We start from the raw sequence: 21,832 nt of genomic DNA, 5'->3' as shown, positions 1-21,832 counted from the left end.
TGAGGATTTTCGTCCCTGCTGAGGCCATAGGACATCATAGACAGGGTCTGAGTTGGGACAGGTAGGGACCCATGTCTCATGTCGGCGGTGAAATTCTTGCTGCTGGAGTGGGTGCCTGGGGAGGGGGCAGTGGGTGGGGAAGCAGCCTCTTCAGAGGTAGAGCCTCTCTCACTGCCTGGGCTCAAGCAATCCACCCACCTCAGCTTCCTGAATAGCTGGGGCCATGAGTGCGTGTCAACAAGCCCAGTTAATCTTTTATTTTTTTGTAGAGACTGGGTCTGGCTATGTTGCCCAGGCTGGTTTCCTGGGCCCATGCAATCTGCCCACCTTGGCCTCTCAAAGTACTGGGATGACAGGCGTGAGCCACCGCGCCCGGCGTCTCTCCTGATTTTGAGGTCACAGAGCCTTCTGAGAATTCAGGGAAATTTAAGGACACTCGTCCCAGAAAAACTGCACACACAATTTGCAGGTGGGGACTGAGGAAAATGCAGCCCCCTCTGATTCAGCAGTTCCACGATGAGGATTTATCCGAATCTCCCACCGGGGAAGGGAGATGAATGAGCAGAGTTGTGAAGGGGATGAGGTGTGGGGAAGAAAGTGGGTCGGCTGTGGACCCCTGGGGTCCGCCCGCCCTGGATATGCCTTTGCAAGGTCTCAGCAGGGACGCATTTTAAGTTACAGGAGGTGCAGGGAGTGGGAGGGAGGTGGTTTTATTTTATTATTATTATTTTTTTATTATACTTTAAGTTCTAGGTACATGTGCCTAACGTGCAGGTTTGTTACATATGTATACTTGTGCCATGTTGGTGTGCTGCACCCATCAACTCGTCAGCACCCATCAATTCATCATTTATATCATGTATAACTCCCCAATGCAATCCCTCCCCCCTCCCCCCCCTCCTCCCCATGATAGGCCCCAGTGTGTGATGTTCCCCTTCCCGACTCCAAGTGATCTCATTGTTCAGTTCCCACCTATGAGTGAGAACATGTGGTGTTTGGTTTTCTGTTCTTGTGATAGTTTGCTAAGAATGATGGTTTCCAGCTGCATCCATGCGTCCTACCATCAGAGTGAACAGGCAACCTACAGAATGGGAGAAAATTTTTGCAATCTACTCATCTGACAGAGGGCTAATATCCAGAATCTACAAAGAACTCAAACAAATATACAAGAAAAAAACAAACAACCCCATCAAAAAGTGGGCAAAGGATATGAACAGACATTTCTCAAAAGAAGACATTCATACAGCCAACAGACACATGAAAAAATGCTCATCATCACTTGCCATCAGAGAAATGCAAATCAAAACCACAATGAGATACCATCTCACACCAGTTAGAACGGCAATCATTAAAAAGTCAGGAAACAACAGGTGTTGGAGAGGATGTGGAGAAATAGGAACACTTTTACACTGTTGGTGGGATTGTAAACTAGTTCAACCATTGTGGAAAACAGTATGGCAATTCCTCAAGGATCTAGAACTAGATGTACCATATGACCCAGCCATCCCACTACTGGGTATATACACAAAGGATTATAAATCATGCTGCTATAAAGACACATGCACACGTATGTTTATTGCGGCACTATTCACAATAGCAAAGACTTGGAATCAACCCAAATGCCCATCTGTGACAGACTGGATTAAGAAAATGTGGCACATATACACCGTGGAATACTATGCAGCCATAAAAAAGGGAGGTGGTTTTAATGTTTAAAACTTAAGCTCAAGGTCGGGCACAGTGGCTCACGTCTGCAATCTCAGCACTTTGGGAGGGTGAGGTGGGAGGATTGCTTGAGGCCAGGAGTTTGAGGCCAGCGTGGGCAACAAAGTGAAATCCTAAATATATGTATTTTTGAGACAGTCTCACTCTGTCGCCCAGGCTGGAGTGCAGTGGTGCGCTCTCTACTCACTGTAACCTCTGCCTCTTGGGTTCAAGTGATTCTCCTGCCTCAGCCTCCCCAAAAGCTGGGATCACAGGCTGCGACACCATGCCCAGCTAATTTTTATACTTTTAGTAGAGATGGGGTTTTGCCATGTTGACCAGGCTGGTCTCAACCTCCTGGGCTCAAGTGATCCTCTGCCTCGGCCTCCCAAAGTGCTGGAATTACAGGCGTGAGCCACTGCGCCCAGCCAATGTCTACAATACTCTTTTTATATTTTATTTTTGAGACGGAGTCTCCCTCTGTCGCCAGGCTGCAGTGCAGTGGCTCACTGCAACCTGCGCCTCCTGGGTTCAAGTGATTCTCCTGCCTCAGCCTCCTGAGTAGCTGGGACTACAGGCGCGCGCCACCACGCCCAGCTAATTTTTGTGTTTTTAGTAGAGACGGGGTTTCACCATGTTGGCCAGAATGCTGTCGATTTCCTGACCTCGTGATCCACCTGCTTTGGCCTCCCAAAATGTTGGGATTACAGGCGTGAGCCACCGCGCCCGGCCAGTACTCATTTTAATAAAAATAAAAATTTATCCATGCCTAACTGGGTAGTTACTTGACACAATAAGTGATCTTTTCTAGGTTAAGAAAAAATAAAAAGGAAAACATTTAAACTCAACTTCCTGGGAAGCCGCAGCTTCGCTCCGGGACTGGCTTGTGTAAGCACGTGTTGCGAGCGCCAGGGGGCGCAGCGGCGCAATTTCCCGGTTTCTTTGATCTTCCGCGTCTGTAACTGGAGATGAGGTGACCCTAATTAGAGACGACGGGGAAGTAGGTCAGGGTTTTCAGCGGAGACAAAAGTCTGTTGCTTAAACCGCCTCTGCCTCTGCCCCTTACTTACACCCAAATGATGCAATGTCTTCACACTAAAGGCAAATATTGAGTCTACAAATATTTATGTACCCCTGTGGGCGGTAGCAGCTGACGATATCAGGTCCTAACGAGCACGAAATCAAGTTCCCTCTGCACGCGTTATGCAGATCCTCCAAACCCTCCTGTGAGGATCGCTGGAGCCCAGGAGTCTGAGGCTGCAGTGAGCTATGATCGTGCCTCTGCACTCCAGCCTGGGTGACAAAGGAGACGTTGTGTTAAAAACAAAACAAAAGAAAAGAAAAAAAAAAACAAAAAACAAAAAAAACCGGTTGGGGACCGGGCACGGTGGGTCACCCCTGTAATCCCAGCACTTTGGGAGGCCAAGGCGGGTGGATCATGAGGTCAGGAGTTCAAGACCAGTCTAGCCGGCCAGGCACGGTAGCTCAAGCCTGTAATCCAAGCACTTTGGGAGGCTGAGAAGGGCGGATCACGATGTCAGGAAATCGAGACCATCCTGGCTAGCACGGCGAAACCCCGTCTCTACTAAAAAATACAAAAAACTAGCTGGGCGCAGAGGTGGGCGCCTGTAGTCCCAGCTACTAGGGAGGCTGAGGCAGGAGAATGGCGTGAATCCGGGAGGCGGAACTTGCAGTGAGCTGAGATCCGGCCGCTGCACTCCAGCCCGAGAGACAGAGTGAGACTCCGTCTCAAAAAAAAAAAAAAAAAAAAGACCAGTCTATCCAACATGGTGAAACCCCATCTCTACTAAAAATACAAAAATTAGCCAGGCGTGGTAGCAGGCGACTGTAATCCCAGCTACACGGGAGGCTGAGGCAGGAGAATGGCTTGAAACTGGAAGGTGGAAGTTGCAGTGAGCCATCATGCCACTGCACTGCAGCCTGGGCAACAAGAGTGAAACCCTGTCTCAAAAAAAAAAAAAAAAAATTATCCTATGAGATCCTTCCCCCAAGTCCATTTCCCACCATGACCTGGCTGCTGTTCTCAAACACACCACACTGTCCCTGCCCCAGAACCTTTGCACCTGCTGTTCCCATCACCTGCAATGCTGTGCCTTGCAAGCTATTGTACTCCTTCCTCCTTCCCTTCCCCAGCTCAGAGAGGCCCCGGCTTTACTTCCTTGTGGTATCCCTACTTAGGGTGCTTTCTTTCTGGTTCTTTTCTGGTACTGAGGAATGATTCTCATTCTAGATTTGGCAGGTTGCTTCCTCTCTCCCCATCCCTGCCCCGATGTTTACCCTATAAATGGGTTAGAGCCACATGCTATATTGGAATAAGGGTCAGTTGTAGCCAGAATAATATCGTGCTGGTGGGGCCAGGTACTTCCTGGTACATCCCATCAGGTGGTCCATAATGTCATGTCACTACAACTGATAGGTGGGTTTGGGGAACGTCCCGGGTCTCCAGTAACTGCCCACATAAAGATGTTAGCAGGAGCCAGGACCAGTGGCTCACGCCTGTAGTTCCCAGCACTTTGGGAGGCCAAGGCAGGAGGATTACTTAGGCCCAGGAGTTTGAGACCAGCCTGGGCAACATAGCAAAACCCTGTCCCTACTAAAAATAAAATAAAGGCCGGTCACGGTGGCTCATACCTGCAATCCCAGCACTTTGGGAGGCTGAGATGGGCAGATCACTTGAGGTCAGGAGTTCAAGACCAGCCTGGTCAACATGGTGAAACTCCGTCTCTACTAAAAATACAAAAATTAACCAGGTGTGGTGGCACACACCTGTAATCCCAGCTACTCAGGAAGCTGAGGCAGGAGAATCACTTGAACCCAGGAGGCAGAGGTTGCAGTGAGCTGAGATCATGCCATTGCATTCCAGCCTGGGCAACAGAGTAAGACTTTGTCTCAATAAATACAATAAAATACAATAAAATTATTAACCAGATGTGGCAGCAATTGCTTGTAGTCCCAGCTACTTGGGAGGCTGAGGTGGGAGAATTGCTTGAATCCAGGAGGTTGAGGCTGCACTGAGTTATGATCTCGGCACTGCACTCCAGCCTGGGCAATAGAGTGAGACCCTGTCTCATAAATGAAAAAGAAAAGAAAAGAAAAGAAAGTTGTTAGCAGCCATCAATTTTTGTTGTTGTTTTTTGTTTTTGAGATGGAGTTTCACTCTTGTTGCCCGGAATACTAAGTAATCGGCTTATTTAAATTTTATAAAAACTCTTCTTAAGGAAGGAGGGGTTAAAGTTTCTACTGAAAAGTTAATTGAATTATTTGAGGTTGTAGATCTTCTTTGCCCTTGGTTTCCGACTGAGGGAACTTTGGAACTTAAAGATTGGGACAAGATTGGCCAACAATTCAAAATTGCCCATGAAGGGGGACATTTTGTTCCACCCACCGTTTGGTCAATCTGGACTTCGGTTCACTCTGTCTTAGATTCCTTACAGACTCAGGTGGACAAAATGGAGACTGATCCCTCTTTCCTCTCCTCTGACGAAGTTGAGGAAGTGCTCAGTTCTCTTTCCCCTGAGGATACTACACAAATTGAAACCATAATTTCACAGGCAGACTTCCAGTCTGACATGCCACCGCCACCGCCATCTATGCCAGAGGCTACCGCAACCCCGCTGTTGCTTTATGATGATCTTTTAACTGACCTGAATGAGCTTATTTCCCCCAACCAGCAAAACTCAGCTGCAACATATCAACAGCCATTGTGGCCAGACCCTCCTGCCTCTCCTCACCCTCTCAATGCTGCTGCTACGGAGACAGCGGATGAGATCAGGCAGCCCAAAAATGAGGCTATAAATTATGTTTCCATGCAGCCCAATACAGAGGCTCCGATATCTGAACAGTCCGGAGAGGAGGCTTTCCATTCTCGGCCCGATAATGAGATTTTCAACCCTATCCCTCCACAGCCTGGTTCCTTTCTTACTACTCAGACTCGGCTAGAGTCACAGGCTCCCTTGAAGCCTGGTCCACAGTTGTCGTGGCAGCCTGGCTTTCAGGCCCATAAAAGACCTGCTCAGCAGGTAATCTGGTCTCATCCTGGCTTTCAGGTTCTCAACTCTCCCTCTATTCAAAATTCCCACCTTTTTTCTGCTCCTGGTTCGGTCGCTACGACTGTTATCGACACTACCATTGCCACTCACAGGCAACAAGTTACATACATCCCTGAAAATGACACTCCACTTATGAGGGCTATAGCTCAGGCAAGGGAATATGGGGGTCCCAAAGCCTGGCAATTTCCTGTAATTTTACAACCTCCAGTACCCGCCACCTCAGCAGCACAAAATCACTCACAGTCCGTTGTTGATCCTGCTCAGCAGGCAGCTGACCCCACAACTCTTCAAGATCAAGAGGCTGATAATCACGCCCCTCGGCCCGACAATCAGGCTGCTCAGGGAAATAATCAGGCTCCACAATTGCCTGCCGCTGGGGCACAGCCAGTACCTGGCATTCCAGCTGTTCAGGCGGTAGTTCAACCCAACCCCATACATCCAGGTCAGGTTCAGATACGCCCTGCTACTTGGTAAAGTTTTTCTTTTAAATTCCCCAAAGATTTCAAGGAATCAGTAAAACAATATGGCACCAACTCTCCTTTTGTCCGTTCCACATAAAAAGCCCTGACAGAGGATAAACATTTGGTGCCCCGCCCTATGACTGGGAAATTTTAGCAAAGTCAGTCTTGTCTAAATCTCAATATTTATAATTCAGGACTTGGTGGGCTCATGCTGTCCAGGAACGCATTCGTCTTAATCAGGGCTCCAACCCTCCTGTTAACATTATGGCTGACCAATTACTGGGAATGGGTCAGTGGACTGCAATTCGATACCAAACTATACTAAATGATGAGGTTATTAAACAACTGCGAAAATGTTGCTTAGATACTTGGACAAGATTCAAGATGATGGTAAACGATGCCCATCTGTCACTGCTGTCAGACAGGGGCAACACAAACCCTACCCAGACTTTATTGCTCGTCTCCAAGACACGGCAGAAAAGGCTCTCCGTGATAGCCACGGCCAACGACTTATTGTAGAACTCACGGCTTATGAACAAGCAAATCCATATTGTCAGGCGGCTATTTGCCCTGTCAAAGGCAAAATTCCACCGGGGGGTGATATACTCACCTCCTACATGAAAGCCTGTGAAGGGGTGGGAGGAACTCTGCATACAGCAATGATTATGGCACAAGCTATGGCCTCTATTCGAATGCCTGGGCAATTCTCTGGTCAATGCTTTATATGCGGCCAGAAAGGACATAGAAAAAGAGATTGTCCCCAGTGTACAGGTCGCTATTCTACACAACAACAACAAATTTTTCAGCAACCAAAAGCCCCACCTTCTACTTTACGTCCACGATGCCGAAAGGGAATTCACTGGGCTGCTCACTGCCATTCAAGATTTGATATTGATGGTAATCCTTCATGGCCTTTTAAGAGGGCATGATAAACAATGGGGTATTCCCCAACTAAACAATGGGGCATTCCCCAACTCCCAGCCCCCAACGTCCCGCCAGACGGGAGTTTTCACAGTCTAATCCATTCAACCTCCACTCCAATTCCCACTTCAGCAATTTGTGCCACAGGATCTAATGGTTCAACCATCCTGTACACCTGGCTCTACCTTTTAAATAACAGTAGCAAATTAGTGAAAGTACTAAAAGTCTCTGATATGCAGAAATAATGGCATAAGCCGTCTCTCTCTCCCTCCTCTCTTTCTCTCTGCCTCAGCTGCCAGGCAGGGAAGGGCCCCCTGTCCAGTGGTCATGTGACCCAGGTGATCTTACCTATCATTGGAGATGGCTCACACCCCTTACCCTGCCCCTTTATCTTGCATCCAATAAATATCAACACAGCCTGGCATTCGGGGCCACTACCGGTCTCCGTGTCTTGGTGGTAGAGGTCCCCCAGGCCCAGCTATCTTTTTTTTTTTTTTTTTTTTTTTTTTTTTGAGGCGGAGTCTCGCTCTGTCGCCCGGACTGGAGTGCAGTGGCCAGATCTCAGCTCACTGCAAGCTCCGCCTCCTGGGTTTACGCCATTCTCCTGCCTCAGCCTCCCGAGTAGCTGGGACTACAGGCGCCCGCCACCTCGCCCGGCTAGTTTTTTGTATTTTTAGTAGAGACGGGGTTTCACCGTGTTAGCCAGGATGGTCTCGATCTCCTGACCTCGTGATTCGCCCGTCTCGGCCTCCCAAAGTGCTGGGATTACAGGCTTGAGCCACCGCGTCCGGCCCCAGCTATCTTTTCTTTTATCTTTTTGTCTTGTGTCTTTATTCCTACAATCTCTTATCTCCACACACCGGGAGAAAAACCCACCGACCTTGTGGGGCTGGACCCTACACACCCAGGAACGATTGCCATAATAATTATTATCTAATCTATTAGATATAGTAAAAATAAACTTATTACTAATTATTATCATTAATGATTCTGATTACTGGGTGAGAACAGTGGTGATCGCATGTATTTGTGTGCATTACAGGGTAAAAGTTCTCCTTCCTGTGGTGTGCAGGAGATTCTAGAATAGAAACTCATTGAAATAGTGAAAATATTTGTGGTCTTGAACCTGTTCCACTTAAAAATACATGAGGGAGGCCAGGTGCGGTGGCTCATGCCTGTAATCCCAGCATTTTGGGAGGCCAAGGGGCAGGTGGATGGATCACCTGAGGTCAGGAGTTCGAGACCAGCCTGGCCAACATGGTGAAACCTCGTCACTACTAAAAATAAATTAGCTGGGCATGGTGGCACACGCCTGTCATCCCAGCTACTCGGGAGGCTGAGGCAGGAGAATCACTTGAACCCGGCGGGGGGTGAAGATTGCAGTGGGCCGAGATCGTGCCACTGCACTCCAGCCTGGGTGATACAGCAAGACTGCGTCTCAAAATAAGTTAATTAATTAATTAATTAATTAAAATACATGAGAGGACTGGTGCAGTGGCTCATGCTGGTAATATCAGCACTCTGGGAGGCTGAGGTGAAAGGATCATCTAAAGCTGGGAGTTTGAGACCAGCCTGGGCAATATAGCAAGACCCCTGCCTCTACAAAAAATGTAGCTGCACCTGGTGGTGCACACTCAGCTGCTCAAGAGGCTGAGGCAGGAGGATCACTTGAGTCTGGGAGGTGGAGGCTGCAATGAGGTGTGATTGCACCACTGCACTCCAGCCTGGGTAACAGAGCAAGACCTCACCTCCAAAAAAACACAAAGAACAAAAACATGAGGTCCAGGGAAATTAAAGCTGCAGGCTGGGCCAGCAGCAGTGGTGGTGGGATGGTGAAGCCAGCGGCCCTGACAGAGAAATTGGGGACAAAGGAAGCAGTGCTGGAGACCTGCAGAGGAGGGTCCTGGCCTCAGACAGGAAAAGGAGGTGATGTAAGTCAATAAGGCAAGGAAATCTCGTGGAAATGAGTAAGGTATCAAAAAGAGGCCACCCAGAGGGAGACCCAGACATTGAGGGAAGCTTCCCTTTTTTTTTTTCTGTAAAGTTGCTCAAAAACCTTAAAACACAGTTGACCAACAGCTGCTGCCAAGAACATTGTGAAAAGGTTTCTGGGTAAGGAAATGGCCCTGAGAATGGGAAGGTTCCGCTCTGGTGTGATCAGAGATGAGGTCTCCAGGGCTGGATAACAAAGTCCTGGCATATGGAGGCTCCATTTTGGGTGTCCTGCATTCTCTTTTTCTTTTTCTTCTTCTTCTTCTTCTTCTTCTTCTTCTTCTTCTTCTTCTTCTTCTTTCTTTTTTTTTTTTTTCTTTTGAGACAGAGTCTTGCTCTGTTGCCTAGGTTGGAGTGCAGTGGCACGATCTTGGCTCACTGCAGGCTCCGCCTCCCGGGTTCATGCCATTCTCCTGCCTCAGCCTCCCAAGTAGCTGGAATTACAGGCGTGTGCCACCACGCCCAGCTAATTTACAGGTGCCCACCAGACGCCTGGCAAATGTTTTGTATTTTTAGTAGAGACGGGGTTTCACCATGTTAGTCAGGATGGTCTCGATCTCCCGACCTCATGATCCGCCCGCCTTAGCCTCCCAAAGTGCTGGGATTACAGGCATGAGTCACCGCGCCCGGGCTTTTCTTTTTTTTTTTTTGAGGCAGGGTCTCGCCCTGTTGCCCAGGTTGGAGTGCAGTGGCATGATCTCGGCTGACTGCAGCCTCTGCCTTCCGAGTTCAAGTGATTCTACTGCCTCAGCCTCCCAAGCAGCTGGCATTACAGGCGTGCGCCACCACGCCCAGCTGATTTTTGTATTTGTAGCAGAGACAGGCTTTTGCCATGTTGCCTAGGTGAATCTCGAACTCCTAATCAAGTAGTCCACCCACCGTCAACCTCCTTCATCCCCTTCTGAGATGACTCAGTTTCTGTCTCTGTTGGCAGCTGGGAAAGTTCTGAAAAGAGAATGAAGAGCAGGCCAGGCACGGTGGCTCTCAACTCTAATCCGAGTACTTTGGGAGGCCGAGGTGGGCAGATCACCTGAGCTCGGGAGTTGGAGACCAGCCTGACCAAAAAGGTGAAACTTCACCTCTACTAAAAATACAAAAATTAGCTGGGAATGGTGGCGGATGTCTGTAATCCCAGCTACTCAGGAGGCTGAGGCAGGAGAATTGCTTGAACCTGTGAGGCAGAGGTTGCGGTGAGCTGAGACTGTACCACTGCCCTGCAGCCTGAGTGACAGAGTGAGACACTGTCTCAAAAAAAAAAAAAAGACAAAGACAAAGAAAAAGTAAAGACAATGGCATTAGACAAATTCTGGCTCTGAAATCTAGACTAGCTAGGTGACTTCTGTGTTTTTTACATAGAGATGGGGTCTTGCTATGTTGCCCAGGCTGTTTTTGAATTTCTGGCCTCAAGTGATCCTCCTGCCTCAGCTTCCTAAAGTGCTGGGATTATAGGTGTGAGCCACCAATGCGCCCCACTTTTTTTTTTTTTTTTTTTTTGAGACAGTGTCTCACTCTGTCGCCCAGGCTGGAGTGCAGTGGCGCAATCTCGGCTCACTGCAACCTCCACCTCCCAGATTCAAGCGATTCTCCCACCTCAGCCTCTTGAGTAGCTGGGATTATAGGTGCCCGCCATCACGCCCAGCTAAGTTTTGTATTTTTAGTAGAGACGGGGTTTCACCATGTTAGTCAGGATGGTCTCGATCTCCCGACCTCATGATCCGCCCGCCTTAGCCTCCCAAAGTGCTGGGATTACAGGCATGAGTCACCGCGCCCGGGCTTTTCTTTTTTTTTTTTTTGAGGCAGGGTCTCGCCCTGTTGCCCAGGTTGGAGTGCAGTGGCATGATCTCGGCTGACTGCAGCCTCTGCCTTCCGAGTTCAAGTGATTCTACTGCCTCAGCCTCCCAAGCAGCTGGCATTACAGGCGTGCGCCACCACGCCCAGCTGATTTTTGTATTTGTAGCAGAGACAGGCTTTTGCCATGTTGCCTAGGTGAATCTCGAACTCCTAATCAAGTAGTCCACCCACCGTCAACCTCCTTCATCCCCTTCTGAGATGACTCAGTTTCTGTCTCTGTTGGCAGCTGGGAAAGTTCTGAAAAGAGAATGAAGAGCAGGCCAGGCACGGTGGCTCTCAACTCTAATCCGAGTACTTTGGGAGGCCGAGGTGGGCAGATCACCTGAGCTCGGGAGTTGGAGACCAGCCTGACCAAAAAGGTGAAACTTCACCTCTACTAAAAATACAAAAATTAGCTGGGAATGGTGGCGGATGTCTGTAATCCCAGCTACTCAGGAGGCTGAGGCAGGAGAATTGCTTGAACCTGTGAGGCAGAGGTTGCGGTGAGCTGAGACTGTACCACTGCCCTGCAGCCTGAGTGACAGAGTGAGACACTGTCTCAAAAAAAAAAAAAAAAGACAAAGACAAAGAAAAAGTAAAGACAATGGCATTAGACAAATTCTGGCTCTGAAATCTAGACTAGCTAGGTGACTTCTGTGTTTTTTACATAGAGATGGGGTCTTGCTATGTTGCCCAGGCTGTTTTTGAATTTCTGGCCTCAAGTGATCCTCCTGCCTCAGCTTCCTAAAGTGCTGGGATTATAGGTGTGAGCCACCAATGCGCCCCACTTTTTTTTTTTTTTTTTTGAGACAGTGTCTCACTCTGTCGCCCAGGCTGGAGTGCAGTGGCGCAATCTCGGCTCACTGCAACCTCCACCTCCCAGATTCAAGCGATTCTCCCACCTCAGCCTCTTGAGTAGCTGGGATTATAGGTGCCCGCCATCACGCCCAGCTAAGTTTTGTATTTTTAGTAGAGACGGGGGTTCACCATGTTGGCCAAGTTGGTCTCGAACTCCTGACGTCAGGTGATCCGCCCGCCTTGGCCTCCCAAATTGCTGGGATTACAGACATGAGCCACCATGCCCTGCCCTTTTTTTTTTTTTTTTTTGAGAGTCTCTGTCTGTCACTTAGGCTGGAGTGCAGTGGTGCAATCAGAGCTCACTACAGCCACAAACTCCCGGGCTGAAGCAATAGATCCTCCCCTTTCAGCCTCCTAAGTAGTGGCTGGGATTACATGGACATGCCACCACACTCAACTAATTTTTTTCAAAGTTTTTGTAAAGACAGGGATTTTTCTATGTTGCCCAGGTTGAACTCGAACTCTTGAGCTCAGTGGATCCTCCCACCTTGACCTCCCAAGGAGCTGGAATTATAAGCATGAGCCACTGTGCCGGGTCCTGGTGACCTTTTGACCGTGGCTCCGCCTTCCCCAGCGTGGGTTTTCCCCTTTAATGTTGCGTAGGGCCTTGCGATCACAGCGGGATCCTGGGGTACTCCTGGGGTACATGCCGGAGGCTGGGGGTTTGTGGAGGTGGGTGGCTCAATTTTATTCCAGGAAACCGTGGCCAGACTGCCGGTCAGCACCTTCCTTTTCATCTAGAGTTCCTCAATTAGCGGGGGTGTGAGTTGTTTCATAAGCCACTCCCCCTTATGTCTTGCAGGAAAGTAATGCAAAGAAACTTTTTGCCACATCTATATTCTTTGTAACCTTTTAAACTAAGATACTTGGCCTGGCGTCTGTAATCCCAGCATTTTGGGAGGCCGAGGCAGGCAGATCACTTGAGCTCAGGAGTTCGAGACCAGCTTGGCCAACAGGGTGAAACCCCGTCCCTACTAAAAATACAAAAACTAGCTGGGCACGGTGGCGCACACCTGTAATCCCAGCTACTCGGGAGGCTGAGGCATGAGAATCGCTTGAACGCGGGAGGTGGAGGTTGCAGTGAGCCAGAGGAAGAAAAAACTTAGGGTGTTTAGCCCTGGAAATCTCTTTTGATGTTTACTGCCTCAAGGTTCTTGCTATCTCTTGCTTCAAGTCACAGCCTGGCCCCAGCAGGTCCGGCCAGAGCCCCCAGCCTGTCCTCTGCCAAGTGGTGGTCCTGGCAGCCGCCTAGACTCCCACTCCAAAGCTGGATCATTTGTAGATGGAAAGTGTTTGCATACATGGGGCCAGGGAGTGCTCTCTAGCTCTTTGGTAAAGAAGCCTGACAGCTGCCAAGACTTTTACTTTTATTTCCCATCCTTCACCCAGGAGGGGAAGCAAGTGTGGTTATTTTCTGATTTGGCAGAGCCACCTGTCATTGCAAATTGTCACCAGGGCAACAAGTTACCATGTTTGTAAGGCAACCAATGAGAAGCATGGATTTCCTCTGGTGGTCTTTTCACAGAACGGCAACAGTTTCTAGGCATCGGAGTGATACAAGAACTCTTTGTTCAAATAAGGCTTCAAGGACAGATGTATAGTGACAGAGAGGAGAACAAGCTGGTAGCAGTTATGGATTTTCACAAGGAAAACTAGTTGTGGGGCAGGGCAGAAAAATCCTCTCTGTGGCTTCAGGGAACAAAGAGGTCATTTCCTTTGGGTCTTTAGGAAACCCCTTTTTCCAACTATGATTTATTTTATTATTATTTTTTTTTTTTTTTTTTTTTTTTTTTTTTTTTTTGAGGCGGAGTCTCGCTCTGTCGCCCAGACTGGAGTGCAGTGGCGCAATCTCGGCTCACTGCAAGCTCCGCCTCCCGGGTTCACGCCATTCTCCGCCTCAGCCTCCGAGTAGCTGGGACTACAGGCGCCCGCCACCTCGCCCGGCTAGTTTTTTGTATTTTTAGTAGAGACGGGGTTTCACCATGCTAGCCAGGATGGTCTCGATCTCCTGACCTCGTGATCCGCCCGTCTCGGCCTCCCAAAGTGCTGGGATTACAGGCTTGAGCCACCGCGCCCGGCCTATTTTATTATTATTTTTTGAGATGGAGTTTCACTCTTGTTGCCCAGGCTGGAGTGCAATCGTGCGATCTTGACTCACTGCAACCTCTGCCTCCTGGGTTCAAGCGATTGTCCTGTCTCGGCTCCTGATTAGCTGGGACTACAGGCATCCGCCACAATGTCCGGCTAATTTATATATATATATATTTTTTCTTTTTATTTCTTTTGAGACGGAGTCTCGCTCTGTCGTCCAGGCTGGAATGCAGTGGCCAGATCTCAGCTCACTGCAAGCTCCGCCTCCCGGGTTCACGCCATTCTCCTGCCTCAGCCTCCCGAGCAGCTGGGACTACAGGCGCCCGCCACTTCGCCCGGCTAGTTTTTTGTATGTTTTAGTAGAGACGGGGTTTCACAGTATTAGCCAGGATGGTCTTGATCTCCTGACCTCGTGATCCACCCGTCTTGGCCTCCCAAAGTGCTGGGATTACAGGCTTGAGCCACCGCGCCCGGCCATTTTTATATATTTAATTAAGACGGGGTTTCACCATGTTGGCCAGGCTGGTCTGGAACTCCTGACCTCAGGTGAACTTCCCCCCTTGGCCTCCCAAAGTGCTAGGTTACAGGAGTGAGCCACCACGCCCAGCCTAACTATAATTTAAATTACAAATATTTGGCCCGGCATTAGTGGTGTATGCCTGTAATCTCTGCACTTTGGGAGGTCAAAAAGCAAGGATCCTGGCAACCTATGAGACTCTGTCTCTACAAAGAGGAATCAATTTTTTGAATTAACTGGGGGTGGCAGTGGGTGCCTGTAGTCCCAGCTACTCAGGAGGCTGAGGCAGGAGGATCGCTTGAGCCCAGGAGTTGGAGGATGCAGCGAGCTCCGATGGTACCACTGCACTCCAGCGTGGGAGATGGAGACAGAGTGAGACGGCATCTCTAAAAAATAACAAGAAATAAATAAATACGTATTTGGTGGTGATGGCTACAAGACTGTGTGCAGAATTTTAGTGCATATAAATGCCACCTTAATCAAACCTGATTTTTAGAAAACAATTCTTGGGAAAAACAAAACGTGCAGCAGGCAGGTAGACACACATTTGTCAAAATGCATCAAACTCAGTGACAGCAGACCAAAGACTTCCTGTTCTCACTTATAAGTGGGATCTAAACTTCAGGTACTCATGGACATAAAGGCAGCAATAATGGACACTGGGGATTACCAGGGAGGGGTGAGAAAAAGGGGCATGAGGGTTGAAAAACTAGCTGTTAAATACTGAGCTCACCATCTGGGTGACAGAATCGCTCATACCACAAACCTCAGCATCATGCAATATACTCAGGTAGGAAACTGGCACAGGTATCCCTGAATCTAAAATAAAAGTTGCTTAAGAGGGTCCCGGGCGGAGCGGCTCTCACCTGTAATCCCAGCACTTTGGGAGGCCAAGGCAGACAGATTGCTTTGAGGCCAGGAGTTTGAGATCAGCCTGGGCAACATGGTGAAACCCTGTCTCTACTAAAAATGCAAAAATTAGCTGGGTGTGGTGGCGGGTGCCTGTAATCCCAGCTACTTGGGAGGCTGAGGCAGGAGAATCGCTTAAACTCGGGAAATGGAGGTTGCAATGAGCCAAGATCACACCTCTGCACTCCAGCCTGGGCAACAGAGAGAGACTCTGTCTTGAAAAATAAAAATAATAATAATAAAAAATAAAAGTTGATAAAGAGGGCTGGGCATGGTGGCTCATGTCTGTAATTCCAGCACTTTGGGAGGCCGAGGCAGGTGGATCACTTGAGGCCAGGAACTTGAGACCAACCTGGGCAACATGATGAAACCCCATCTCTACGAAAAATACAAAAATTAGTTGGGCGTGGTGGTGTGTGCCTGTGGTTCCAGCACTTTGGGAGGCCGAAGTGGGTAGGTTACTTGAGATGGAGAGTTCGAGACCAGCCTGGTCAACATGACGAAATCCTGTCTCTACTAAAAATACAAAAATTAGCTGGGTGTAGTGGCGCATGCCTGTGGTCCCAGAGACTCAGGGGGATGAGGCAGGAGCATCGCTTGAACCCGGGAGGTGAAGGTTGCAGTGAACGGAGATTGTATCACTTCACGCCAGCCTGGGCAACAGAGTGAGACCCTGTCTCAAAAAAAAATTTTTAAGGTTGCAAAAGAAAAACAATGCATCGAACCAAACACATAAGATAGGCACATTCTACTGTATGTAAATTACACATCAACAAAACGGATTTTTCAAAAATCACTGTTCCTGAGATTTTATTAGATGGCATTAGGTACACAATTGAGGTCAGTAGAGCTCAGTTTTACTGGTAGAAATCAGAGGAGGTTAAAGGATTTTATGTTTTAGAAGAGAATTAAGGGACAGATTGCCTTTTCCTGCTACAGAAACAAGAATTTTCAAACTGGGTTCCTAGGGAACCCTAGGGGTTCCACGCCTACCCTGCTTTCTGCTTTCTCCTCAATCTGTAATCACAGCTGCCCAAAAGGTTTTACCCGAAGAGTTCTGAGACCAAAGGATTTGAAAATCAGAGCTCTCAAAAAATGATTTTTCTTTTTCTTTTTTTTTTGAGATGGGATCTTGCTTTGTTGCCCAGGCTGGAGTGCAGTGATGCCATCATAGCTTACTGCAGTCTCAGCCTTTCTGGGCTCAAGTGATCCTCACACCCCAGCCTCTTCAGTAGCTGGGACTACCAGCATGGACCACCACACCCAGCTAATTTTTTTTCCCCCAATGTTTATTTATTTATTTATTTAGACCGAGGCTCACCCTGTCACCCAGGCTGGAGTGCAGTGGTGCAATCTCAGCTCGCTGAAACCTCCACCTCCTGGGTTCAAGCAATTTTCCTGCCTCAGTCTCATGAGTAGCTGGGATTACAGGCATGTGCCACCACGCCCATCTAATTTTTGTATTTTTAGTAGAGACGGGGTTTCGCCACGTTGGCCAGGCCGGTCTTGAACTTCTGACCTCAGGTGATCTGCCCATCTTGGCCTCCCAAACTGCTGGGATTACGGGCGTGAACCACTGACTCTGGCTTTTTTCCTTTTATCTTTGTAGAGATGGGGTCTTGTTATGTTGTCCAGGCTGGTCTCGAGCTCCTGGCCTCAAGCGATCCTCCTGTCTCAACCTCCTAAAGCACAAGGATGACAGGCATGAGCCACTGCACCTGGCAATAACATGGTTTCTGTCTCTTTCCAAGCTACCCTTTGTCCAGGGTGTGTCAAAGAGTAGCTCAAGAAGAGATAGAAGTCATGTCTTCAAGGAGGCAGGATGAGCTGGGACTTGAGCTTGGGGAAATATCAGGACAAAAATGGACTTGAAAGTTCTTGCTAGGACCGGAAGAGACAGGCAGCCTGTGGAATTCGCTTTTCCCCTCCAGATTCCCCATCCCACAAATTTGCTTTCAGTTCCTCTAAATGCACACACTCCATTCTGCCTCGGGGCCTTGGAACACACAGTCCTCTCCCTCCACCCAGAAGGCCCTCCCTAATTGCCTCTCCTGTTTAACCCTTGTGCATCCTCCACCCTCCCCTCAGACATCTTTTCCTCCCCCCAAAATACTTTCTGGATTCCCCTATGTGGGGCTGATTGTTAGGTCAGAGGTTCTCATGGAAATGGGTTCCTCTCCTTGGGAGATGGAGTGGTCCTTGAGGCTGATGGCTGATTGAGCATTCTATTGGTGTTTGGCCTTGTTTTTTGGTTTTTTGGTTTTTTTTAGAGATGGGGTCTTGCTCTGTTGTCCAGGCTGGAATGCAGTGGTGCAGTCATAGCTCACTGCAGCCTCCAACTCCTGGACTCAAGTGGTCCTTCTGCCTCAGCCTCCTGAGTAGCTGGTACTACAGAAAGGCACCACCATGCCTGCCTGATGTTTTCTTATGTTTTGTACAGAAGGGGGTCTCACTGTGTTGGCCAGGCTGGTCTTGAACTCCTGGGCTCAAGCAATCCACCCACCTCGGTCTTCTAAAGCACTGGGATTACAGGTGTGAGCCACAGTGCCCGGACTTTGTTTTTTGAGATGGAGTTTTGTTTTTGTTGCCCAGGCTGGAAAGCAATGGCGTGACCTTGGCTCACCACAATCTCCGCCTCCCGGGTTCAAGCAATTCTCCCGCCTCAGTATCCCGAGTAACTGGGATTACAGCTACCCACCTGCTGTGCCACCACCCCTGGCTAATTTTGGATTTTTAGTGGAAAAGGGGTTTCTCCATGTTGGTTAGGCTGGTCTTGAACTCCCGACCTTAGGTGATCCGCCTGCCTCAGCCTCCCAAAGGGCTGGGATTACAGGCGTGAGCCACCGTGCCCGGCCTAGCGCCCGGCCTTTTTATTGCTGTTCTGTTGGTGTCTGCCTTCCCCTGACTGTCAAGGGCCAACTCATCCCAGGGAAGGGTAGCATCCCTCTGCTTCCTACTGTATGCACAGTGTTTAACACAGTATGTGGAGCATAGTAGTTGCTCAATAAATATTGCCTGCACTTTGAACCTGTGTGCACCCTTGTATTTACACAGGGATTTAATACACATGTATCATGTTGACTGATACATAAATACATAGAGGAAATTGTGCAAATGAGAATTACAGCTCAACATTTTTACAAAACTCCCCCCTCACCAGGGGCCTTCCTGGTGCTCTTTTATCACCACTATCTCTGATTCCCCAGACACTTCCATCCTCATTTCCAACAGCATAAGTTAGTTTGGTTCATATTTCATTTATTATTATTGTTATTGTTATTATTATTATTTTGAGACGGAGTCTCTCTCTGTTGCCCAGGCTGGAGTGCAGTAGCATGATTTTGGCTCACTGCAACCTCCACCTCTTGATTTAAGCAACGCTCCTCCCTCAGCATCCCAAGTAGCTGGGATTACAGGCACCTGCCACTACACCTGGCTAATTTTTGCATTTTTAATTTTTTTTTTTTTTTTTTTTTTTTTTTTTTTTGAGACAGAGTCTCGCTCTTTTGCTCAGGGCTGAAGTGCAGTAGCACGATGTCAGCTCACTGCAACCTCCGCCTGCTGGGTTCAAGCGAGCAGGTCTGGCTAATTTTTGCATTCTTTTTTTTTTTTTTTTTTTTTTTTTTGAGACGGAGTCTCGCTCTGTCTCCCAGGCTGGAGTGCAGTGGCCGGATCTCAGCTCACTGCAAGCTCCGTCTCCCGGGTTTACGCCATTCTCCTGCCTCAGCCTCCGAGTAGCTGGGACTACAGGCGCCCGCCACGTCGCCCGGCTAGTTTTTTGTATTTTTTAGTAGAGACAGGGTTTCACCGGGTAATTTTTGCATTCTTAGTAGAGAAGGGGTTTCGCCATGTCGGCCAGGCTGGTCTTGAGCTCCTGACCTCAAGTGATCCACCTGTCTCAGCCTCCCAAAGTGCTGGGACTAGGCATGAGCCACTGCACCTGGCCTAATTTTTGTATTTTTAGTACAGACAGAGTTTCACCCTGTTGGCAGGCTGATCTTAAACTCCTGACTTCAAGTGATCCGCCCTCTTCGGCCTCCCAATGTGCTGGGATTACAGGCATGAACCACCACGCCCAGCCTATTGTTACTATTATTATTTTGAGACAGGGTCTTGGTCTGTCACCTAGGCTGGAGTCCAGTGGCACAATCGCAGCTCACTGCAGCCTCAACCTCCCAGGCTCAAGTCATCCTCCAGCCTCAGCCTCCTGAGTAGCTGGGACCACAGATGCACAATATGATGCCTGGCTAAATTTTGTAATTTTTTCGTAGAGATGGGGTTTCACCATGTTGCCCATGCTGTCATCCTTGTTTTTTTTTTTTTTTTTTTTTTTTTGAGACAGAGTCTCGCTCTGTCGCCCAGGCTGGAGTGCAGTGGCGTGATCTCGGCTCACGGCAAGCTCTGCCTCCCGGGTTCACGCCATTCTCCTGCCTCAGCCTCCCAAGGAGCTGGGACTACTGGCGCCCACCACCACGCCCGGCTAATTTTTTTTGTATTTTTTTTTTTTTTAGTAGAGACGGGGTTTCACAGTGTTAGCCAGGATGGTCCCGATCTCCTGACCTCGTGATCCGCCTGTCTCGGCCTCCCAAAGTGCTGGGATTACAGGCGTGAGCCACTGCGCCCGACCTAGATTTTGTCTTTAAAAAAAAAAACAAAACTTTTTTTTCCTATGGTTTAAAAATGTGAAAATTGGCAGTGCCTCAAAAAGTTAAACATAGAATTACCATATGATCAGGCAGTACTACTCCTGGGCATATGCCCAGAAGAATTGAAAGCAGGAACTGCAAACAGATATTTGCACATCTATGTTCATAGCAGCATTATTCACAATAGCCAAAAGGCAGAAGCAGGCCAGGCACACTGGCTCAAGCATGTAATCCCAGGACTTTGGGAGGCCGAGGCAGGCAGATCACCTGAGGTCAGGAGTTTGAGACCAGCCTGGCCAACATGGCGAAACCCCATCTCTATTGAAAAAAAAAAAAGAAAAAGAAAAAATTACCCAGGTGTGGTGGTGGGTGCCTGTAATCCCAGCTACTCAGGAGGCTGAGGCAGGAGAATCGCTTGAACCTGGGAGTCGGAGGTTGCAGTGAGCCAAGATCGTGCCACTTGTACTCCAGTCTGGGTGACGAGAGCGCAACTCCGTCTCAAAAAAACAAAAAACAAAAGAAAACCCCAAAACATTTTTGATCCGCTGTCTGCAGTGGAGCCGCCACCAAAATGCAGATTTTTCCTGAAAATCTTTACAGGGAAGACCATCACCCTCGAGGCTGAACCCTCGGATACGGTACAAGATGGAAAGGCCAAGATCCGGGGTAAGGAAGGAATTCCTCCTAATCAGCAAAGACTGATCTTTGTTGGCAAGCAACTGGAAGATGGATGTACTTTGTCTGACTACAACATTCAAAAGGAGTCTCCTTTTGTGTTGAGAATTTGTGGTGGTGCTGAGGAAAGGAAGAAGAAGTCTTTTTTTTCTTTTACGGAGTCTCGCTCTGTAGCTCAGGCTGGAGTGCAGTGGTGCCATCTTGGCTCACTACAACCTCTGCCTTCCAGGTCCTGGTTCAAGCAATTCTCCTGCCTCAGCCTCCCGAGTAGCTGGGATTACAGGCACGTGCCACCATGCCCAGCTAATTTTTATATTTTTAGTAGAGATGGGGTTTCACTATGTTGGCCAGGCTGGTCTTGAACTCCTGACCTCGTGATCCACCTGCCTCGGTCTCCCAAAGAGCTGGGATTACAGGCGTGAGCCACTGCGCCCAGCCAGAAGAAGAAGTCTTACATGCAAGAAGAATAAGCATAAGAGAAAGAAGGTGAAGCTGGCTGTCCTGAAATATTATAAGGTGGATGAGAATGGCAAAATTAGTCAGCTTTGTCCAGGTTGCCCTTCTGATGAATGTGGTGCTGGAGTGTTTATGGCAAGCCACTTTGACAGACATGATTGTGGCAAATGTTGTCTAACTTACTGCTTCAACAAACCACAAGACAAGTACTCTATGAATTAACAAAAGATATGAACAAACAAACAAACAAAAAACGAAACAAAAGCCGGAAAGCAACCGGTGTTCATTGATGGGTGAATGGATGAACACAACGTGGTTCATCCACACAAGGGAATATGATGCAGCCGTGAAAAGGAAAACAGTTCTGACTCAGGCTGCAGCATGGATGAACCTTGGGGATATTATGCTCAGTGAAATAAGCAGATACAAAAGGACAAACACTATGTGATTCCACTCCTAGGAGGTCCCTAGAGTCGTCAGATCCACAGAGACAGAAAGAAGGACGGAGGGAGCCAGGGGCTGGGGAAGGAGATAGGGACTGAGTGTTTCATGGGGACCGAGTTTCAGTTTGGAAAGAGGAGAAAGTTCTGGAGATGGATGGCGGTGGTGGCTACCCAACAACATGAATGTGCTTATTGCCACAGAATTGTGCACTGAAAAATGGTTAAAATAGGCCAGGCATGGTGGCTCACACCTGTAATC

At 48.5% G+C, this 21,832-nt stretch overlaps 1 protein-coding gene across 1 annotated transcript; it reads left to right on the top strand.

Moving 5' to 3' along the window:
• Window positions 1-2,907: 2,907 nt before the first annotated feature.
• On the top strand, window positions 2,908-21,393 carry LOC117074192 (ubiquitin-40S ribosomal protein S27a-like). Its single transcript, XM_033195394.1, has 3 exons — window positions 2,908-2,930; window positions 20,577-20,813; window positions 21,118-21,393. The coding sequence occupies exons 1-3, from the start codon at window positions 2,908-2,910 to the stop codon at window positions 21,350-21,352; spliced, it is 495 nt and encodes a 164-aa protein (XP_033051285.1). The 3' UTR covers window positions 21,353-21,393.
• Window positions 21,394-21,832: the final 439 nt, after the last annotated feature.

Source organism: Trachypithecus francoisi, unplaced genomic scaffold (assembly GCF_009764315.1).
Source record: "Trachypithecus francoisi isolate TF-2019V2 unplaced genomic scaffold, Tfra_2.0 Lachesis_group5, whole genome shotgun sequence".
NCBI lineage: Eukaryota > Metazoa > Chordata > Mammalia > Primates > Cercopithecidae > Trachypithecus > Trachypithecus francoisi.
The sequence above is the reverse complement of the archived record's forward strand: the minus strand, read 5'-3'. Positions and strand labels throughout refer to the sequence as shown.

Coding starts and splice junctions, on each gene's coding strand:
- LOC117074192 (XM_033195394.1), top strand. CDS start 2,908: ATGCAGATCCTCCAAACCCTCCT. Junction 2,931..20,576: donor CAGATCCTCCAAACCCTCCT/GTGAGGATCGCT, acceptor ACCAAAATGCAG/ATTTTTCCTGAAAATCTTTA. Junction 20,814..21,117: donor GCTGAGGAAAGGAAGAAGAA/GTCTTTTTTTTC, acceptor CCCAGCCAGAAG/AAGAAGTCTTACATGCAAGA.